General features: G+C 36.3%; 1 protein-coding gene across 1 annotated transcript; it reads left to right on the top strand.

Moving 5' to 3' along the window:
• The first annotated feature begins 1,688 nt into the window (after positions 1–1,688).
• Positions 1,689–6,825, top strand: LOC116255902 (ankyrin repeat-containing protein ITN1-like). Its single transcript, XM_031631988.1, has 3 exons — positions 1,689–1,744; positions 4,275–4,563; positions 6,148–6,825. The coding sequence occupies exons 1-3, from the start codon at positions 1,689–1,691 to the stop codon at positions 6,823–6,825; spliced, it is 1,023 nt and encodes a 340-aa protein (XP_031487848.1).
• The last annotated feature ends 1,484 nt before the right edge of the window (positions 6,826–8,309 follow it).

The following is an 8,309-nucleotide window of genomic DNA, read 5'->3' as shown; positions in this document are numbered from 1 at the left end:
CGAAATTAAAGCGAAAAGAGAAAAAGCATTCACGACGTCAAAAGCAGGAAAACAGTGAGATGCAGAAATTCTCACAGCATAAAACGGAATCCAACCAAATCTTTAAGGGCTTCCTGCCCTCCCGCTGCTCAACCAAAAAGTTTGAGGCACCAAAAGTAATTAATTAGAAACGACAACAATTTCCGGCGGAACTCAAAGTCCTTACTTTTCAGTAGACTGCAACTGATCTTTTTCTTTTCTTAACCTTAAAAAAAAAAAGAAATATTTGGAAGTGGGTTTTTCTCAAGGAGAACCTTAGGCCTTATTTGATAGCTTCCAGTTTCAGATCTGAGGCAGGATTTTATGGTGAGATCCACGGTTTTAGCAAACCTCTGAACTCAAAATCATGAATTTCAAATCTTTGACAAAGGAGAGAAATCCATGGTTTTAAGATCAGACCCCAACCTCTCGTGCAGATCACAGATCCACGAGGAAAGATTTCGTAGGAAGCAGAAATAGAGACACAGTGAGAGAATAAAAAAAGCCATAAACTCAGTTTTTAAGATCATTGGATCGTAGATCCTCAGATCTTAATTCAGCCCTTCATCTGCTTTCAAACAGAATTTTAAAGGTCAACACGACATTGTGCGACTGATCTTTATTTTATTTTAAATTTCTTTCTGATATATATATATATATATAAAGCTAAGACCATCCCTCCATCAGTATTTCTCACTTACGCACATTAGGTTGCTAACTCAAGTAGTCCACTCGATCTAAAATGCACTGCCAACTTCCATGTATTTGATAGTGCATTTTTGAATCCAGGCCAAAAATCCATATCTGGTATCTACATATATGAATTTTATCATATTCTTAGAAATAAGAATTAGACTCATCCCAATTGACCACAATTATGAGTCTATCCCTTAACATGCAATGTATAAATCAATAATAACACATGCAGGTCCTCACTAAGATTCCAATAATTTAACACCTCTGCATTTGGCAGCAGTGGAAAGAGGAGGAGACGGCAGAAGCCTAAAGGCGATTCAGGAACCCACCCTGCCTTGTTCCCATTAAGAAGGCGATTCGTCTTCTTCTGAGGAGAAAAAGAACAAGTTAATGACTGACTTGTGCACCGGTGCTTTAAATAAATGGCAGACTGCGGACGCTATTTGAAGTTATGGGGCATAAGCACACTGCAGTGCAGCAAGGCGGTTTACACAAAAGTCGTTTGAGGTTTCAATCTCGTGTTCACCGTCACATTCCAGTATGTCATTTCCCGAAGCCACAATCCTCACAAAGATTTCTTTAGGAACTTTAGATGGTCAACATGCACTCGCTTCTTCTTGTCATTCTTCATCTTTCCAAAGTTGTTGCATTTGTCGAAATCAGGCATGTTTCCATAAAGATCATAATAACTAAGCTTAACCACATGTTGAACAAGTTGTAGAATAAGAAAATAGAAAAAAGTCTTCTCTTTGTGGATCGATTTTGCATGGGGCATGTTTCTTTTGTTGATGCTTAAAAGGAGCAGGCAGTGTGAGATGGTTGGGATTTGGTCACTATTGCAAAAAGAAAACCATGCCATGGACCTGCTGCAGAAAATGCTAACCAAATTGTAGTTCTGCAGTACTTAAATGAAATGACAGAGGACCGGCCATTGCCTCAAGCAATCACGGAGAAAGGTGTAGCTCGCGGAGCTTATGACACAGAAGAATCGTGAAGAATTGTTGATTGACGACAAGGATGATGGCAAAAGGTACAATGAAGGAGTTTCATGTTAGGAGAAGGTGATGATGGAGACCTTTGCTTCAAGTATTCTAGTAGATTTTGATATAGAGGCGGACCATTCCATGGCAGAGCAAGGGATCTTTGGAGGAAAACGAAGAGGATAGCTCGATCAAAACAGACACAGCCGAAACAAAAGAGCTCTTAAAAGTCAGGAAGTGGGTGCAGTTAAAAAATGGGAGTATCGATGAAATCAAAAGGGACTCCAGTGGAAAGGGTTTCTCCTCATAAGCAGAACAACTTTATTAAAGTTCCTGATGTGGGTTGTAAGATGCATGATGGGCCTGAATCTGATCAATATTTCGGGACTAGGCTCACACAGATCATTGTTCCTCATTCCTCATCAAAGTAATTTCTTGGAATGCCTACGGCCATGGGGGAAGGGCCACTCAAAGAGAATGGAGCGTGTTGGTTAGAAATCAAAAACCTTGAATAATTTTTTATCCTACATTCAATGAGGATTTTGGAGAATTTGAATGGCTCCCCAAGTACTTTAGATCTTATTAAACAAAGCTTGTTTAATTTTACATTAATGATTTCTTACATTATATATATATATATATATATATATATATATACACACACACACACACACACAATGTTAAAGTTATTAAATCAGTGACCCTGCAATCGAAATTGTTGGTTCTGGTAGTGCGAAAAGGTTTCAAAGCATAAACAAAGTCCTTGGTAATCCGAGGGCAACAGATTATTTTTTTCAAAAGAAAAAGGGAAGGCTGAGGAGGAGTTGGCTGAGTCAAAACTCTCCGCAGACGTAATTGCAAAGTCACACACTCTCTCTCATTTTTTTTTTTAAGAAAAAGGAAAAGGACTACTTATAGTCAACGCATACTGAAGGAAATGCAGTCAACGGATCGATGCAGATTATAATGCATAGCAAGAGAAGCCATATGTGGCAACAATAAGCAACTAATTTTGCTTCTCTGACGACGTATGAATTACATAAGTTCATTACGATGAACGCCAAGTTGTCTTTTGAAAACGAAATTGCTGATCAGTTTAAGAACAAAGCAAAAATCTCATATTCAAAGGAGATGAAGTAGATTTTGATTTAATTAAGTTCATTAGAATCCTGTATGTTTATGATCAAAGCTGAATTTAATATGATAAAATGTAAATTAGGTATTTAACTAAAACATCACGGATTAAACTACGCTATCAATGTCTCAAAATGTCCAGAATGGTTTAGGAAATTGCTCGTTGGAACATTTTAAAAAGTTAGTCCCAATCTAAGATGGTAAAGAATGCTAAGGGGCTTATTAAAGATTGGTCAATTGGTTAAGTGTTTGCGTTCCCATGTTTTTTGGTGCTAGAATCAAAACTGCTAAAGCATAGGTTGAGATCTGTCAGGCCAAAGAGCCCAAGCCTGGTACTACGGAGGCCAGCATGTCTTTTAAAAAGGAAATCACAGGTCTGTTTAAGAAGAACAAAAATTCTCAAACTCAAAGGAGATGAGGTAGATTTTGGCTCAAGGAATTTTATGTGTCGGTGGTCAAGGAGGGGCACTTCAACAGCACTGCCATTGCTCCTCAAATGGTCTGGTTAATGTGTAAGTATTTATTTCAAACTTGTTCCTAGAAAAGGTCTGGCTGATCAACAAGTGTTAACCATCTCATTTCGATCATTTCTTGAGCGAAACATCTTCCTAAAATACGATTGCTGATACTCAACTATAATCATAATAATAAAAGAATGAGCTAGATTCATTTGGCTTCTTCAATTCCTTGTCTAATTAATTGTATTGCAATGGGTTTGCAATTCACGTTGACTTAGTTAACCAAACATTAATAATTATTTATGAAATAAATATTTTCCACTTGACCTATTTTAGTTTAATAGACAATGACAGTTCATTTTCTTAATCGATTCTTGAACAATAACAACAATAATAATAATTAGGAGATTCATAGACCATTGCTATATATATATATATATGTATCTTGTTTGTGGTATGTTGTGTTCACATCTTGGGCTTGGTCAAACTACATCTCCGGTGTGTATAATCTCTTTCTCATCAATCCTCTACTTCTTAATTTGGCCGCTTTGATTATATATCTATTCAAATTTAGAGTTCAATTTTTATTTTCGGTTTTTGCAAGGGACGACCATCCAAGCACAATATAATTATTTGGTAACCCTTACAATCAACCAAATAATCATGGAGGACAATTACTCTCCGAAAAAGCCCAAGGCATAGTGGTACATATGCAGGCTTATGGATCTAATTGTGTCTTCATTTCAATATCTTCTGAAAATCTTATCTTACGATCCATTTTCTATGTTTGTGAGCATCAATATTGAGCAAAAACCAGGAAGAAAACCCAGTCCCTCCAGTCACATGACTAGTTATATATATTCTTATTCCAGTACTGGTTACATGGTAATGGTTGCAATCAATCCTTCTACTGCTCTGAGCTTCAATTGCGACTTGCTTGATGGCCAACATCTTCAGGTGTTCGTCTCTGTTTCTTGCTGGCCAACAGACCGGATCTCGTGGACAAAACTTATGGGCCACAGAGACTAACACCTCTACATTTGGCAGCAAAAAACGGCGAGACGGACATAATCCGTGAGATTCTTGATAAGAAGCCTAAAGCCATTAAAGAAGTCACCAGTGGTGGCGAGAACATCTTCCATTTAATGGCGAAGAATGGTCAGCACGAGGCCTTTAGGTGTACTTACCTGGCATATAATCCCCGCAAACATGCTAGGAAAACTGATGAAGATGGAAACACCGTTCTGCACCTCAGCGTTATGAGAAGATCAATGGAGGTTCTCTCTCCCAATATTTGAAGGCCCACTATCATGAAAGTGTTTCTTAAGGAAAAACTTTCAGTTTTCTAATTTAGTCAGACACATCGTGAAATATCATATTTTTAGATTTCATATATATATATATATATATATATATATATATATATATATATATATATATATATATATATTATAGGCGAATGCCAGACCACTTAAGTACGAGATGCATTCAAATTAATCATTCAAATTTATGTATATTACATATATGTACAGGAAAGTTGATACATTGGAGCCCATTTAGGTGATTTGCTCTCTTAAATTCTTGTTAGAGGACATTTTAAACAACATATACACGTTTCAAACTGTTTATAATTATTACTAATTTAACTTCAAGCATGACTTAGTTCAAGCAGTATTTATGGAAATGTTCACTCTTCTATTGTTAAAAATAATGATATTTTAAGAGTCGATTTTAATTTTCTTATTACTGCATATATAAGAACTTCAAAGAACTCAAAAAACAATTAACTATATATATATGTTAACTTTTCATCAAAACATTGATAAGGTCAAAATATTTTAATCTAGTTTTGATGGCAGATCTAGTGGCATGGAATCTATCAATTATATATATATATATATATATATACACACACACACACACGTTGTGTGTGTGAGAAAAATTACAATAAGTCAGCTACTTATATGGTCAACTGGTTACTTTTTCATTTTGTCTCATTAAAATCCATCAGAAAAAGTGCATCACATCTTAAAAACCCCGGCCAAACAATTGCACATCTTAAATACACATTTTACAATGGTATTTAGCAACTATCTGGCCATTGAAATAGTGTGTATATATATATATATGAGAGAAAGAGAGATAGAGATAAATTGGTACAAAGTATATTCTAAAAAGCATATAAACATCCTAATATGTTTATGAAATCTATTTTGATATAAAACATGCTTTGAGTCAAGCAGTTTTTATGAAAAAATATTGAATTTTATATCATCAAAATGGTGACCCTACTTGAGCCATTCATTTTTGCTTTATTATAAAAACACTATTAACCAAACGAATGGGTCAAGGACAAAAACCAAACCCGTTTAATATTACATTTCAGGTTTTTTTTTTTTTTAATTCAACCTTACCAATATGATAAAGATAGGTTCATGCAAAATGCATGTTAAGTTGATCATTTTTTGGGTTTTTAATAGTGTTTTTATAATAAGCAAAAATGAATGGCTCAAGTAGCGTCACCATTTTGATGATATAAAATTCAACATTTTTCATAAAAACAGACTCAAAGCATGTTTTATATCAAAATAGATTTTATAAACATATTAGGATGTTGCTTATTTGTTTTTTGAGAATATCTTTGCACCAATTTCTCTCTCTCTCTCTCTCTCTCTCTCTCTCTCTCTCTCTATATATATATATATATATATATATATATATATATATATATATATATATATATATATATATATAGAGCGAGAGAGAGAGAGAGAGAGAGAGAGACCTTTTTCCGTTTCTTTTTTTGGGAGGGGGGAAGGGTGCTTGCTCTTAATAGTTTAACTAACTTCTCAAATTTACAGTTGATGAGTTTCATATTGAAGGAGAAAGAAGTGCGTGTGAACACTCATAACAACGTGGGGAAGACAGCTCTGGACATTGCCATTGAAGAACACAATCATCCTGAGTTTGGACAAATGATTGCTGTCCTCACAGAAGCCCACTGCATCACAGGACGTGTAGGCAGATTCTGGAGTCGTCGTGAGGCTCCAGACAAGCATCTGCACGGCGTCCTGAACACGACCGTCGTCGCAGCCGCTCTGATCGCAACCCTGGCGTTCTCGACGCTGCTGAACCCGCCGGGAGGTGTGTACCAGGACGGTCCTCTTGCAGGGAGGGCCATTCTGAGCAGTGACCGGCTCTTCGACGCCTTCTTGTTCTTCAACGTGGTCGCGCTGCTGACCTCCGTCGCCATTGTCGTCATGCAGTCCACCTTTGTGGCGTTCACCAGAGAGAGGCTCATCTGCCGGTGGGACGTATCGCAAACACTCACGGACCTCTCGGCCATATGCATATTGATCGACTACGTGATCGGTGCATGGTTGATATACTGCCCCACAACCAGAAAGGTTCCACTTATGCTTACTCTCTCTGCATTCGTTTTCATAGGCATAGGGGCCACCGTCGTGAATTACCTTTTGCGGAAGGCGAGGATTAGGAGGGAGCTCAACATGAATTGGACATTTGACTGCTGTAGATAAAGTTTTTACAATATTGGCCATAGTATGTGTGTGTGGTTTTTTCCCCTTAAGCACGGTCCTTCTGTTTGTACTTTAAAACTTGTGTGTCTTTGGCCTTTTTTTTTTCTTTCAACCAAAGTTCTTGTTTGTAGTTTAAAAATTGGTTTGTTTTAGGTTAAAAGTGTGCAGTTTGTGTGAAAGTTCCATCATACGCATCTTATTTGTCCGCTTAGATCCACCACATTTTTTTTGTCAGGGTATTTTTGTCTTTTAATAAAAACATTTTTTTTTAAATTTTCCCATTTAATCATCATATGGGCCTTCTTTTGTTCTTGAGTTTAAGCCATATACCATCGAATTGAATCTTATTTTCCTTTATTTTAATTGGTAACTGCCTCAATCGTGTCAATCGCTAGTGCCAAAAGGTTTCAAAGCTTAAACAAACTCTTTCTTAAAGGAAAATACCATATAAGTTCAGGAGACATGATTTTTTTAAGGTGCGGGCAGTTCAACCTTTGAATCTAAGTAGGATTAAATTAAATCTGAATCCAAACAATACCTAGTGCAATTAAAACTTTTTATTTTTTTCAATATATATATATATATATATATTTTTCAATTGGCTTGGGTGGGGCCATGGCGAGATGGGCCCCCTCCCTTTGCCTCTAGATAAGCTCAACATAATATTTTTTCAAAAGAAAAGGGGAGGATCAGAAGGAGTTGGCGAGTCAAAACTCTCCACACACATAAATGCAAAGTAAAAAAAAAAAAGAAACAAAAAAAGAACTACCCAGAGTCAACGCATGCCCAAGGAGAAAGTCAACAGACGGATGATAGATGGAACTTTAATTAGCGGGACACCAATGCATAGTAAGAGAGACCATATGTTTGGCAACAATGAGCAACTAATTTTTTTTCCATGACAACATATGAATTAATTAAGTTCATTACAATGAATGCCAACTTATCTTTTGAAAAGGAAATTGCTGATTTGTTTAAGAATAATAAAAAATGTCATATGGAGTTGAGGTAGACTTTGATTCAATTAAGTTCATTACAATACTCTATGTTAATGACCATAACAGCAATTAATATGATAAAAAAATAAATTGGATATTTAACAAAAACATCAATGGGTTATTATTGTCATGAAATGTTGACAAGGGTTTAAGAAACTACTGGTTGTCACATTCTAAAAGGCTTAGTCCCAATGTAAGTTCGTGATGAATGTTAAAATAGAAAGAAAAAGACTCGTACTCAAAGGATTTGAGGTAGATTTTGGTTCAAGGAATTTTATGTGTAAGTAGTTAAAGGAGGAACACTTCCAGAGCTCTGCCATTGCACCTCAAATCGTTTGATTAATGTCTAAGTCTTTCTTTCAAATTTGTTCCTAGAAAAGATCTGGCCGACTAAGTCAATGGACTCTTCTATTTTACTGTCGCACTTGAGTCGCATCGAGTCGGGCGTGCACCGGGCATGGGTACGGCTCTGACTCACACCCGTGC

This window comes from Nymphaea colorata, chromosome 6 (genome assembly GCF_008831285.2).
Source record: "Nymphaea colorata isolate Beijing-Zhang1983 chromosome 6, ASM883128v2, whole genome shotgun sequence".
Classification (NCBI taxonomy): domain Eukaryota; kingdom Viridiplantae; phylum Streptophyta; class Magnoliopsida; order Nymphaeales; family Nymphaeaceae; genus Nymphaea; species Nymphaea colorata.
This window is presented reverse-complemented; position numbering and strand designations above follow the sequence as displayed.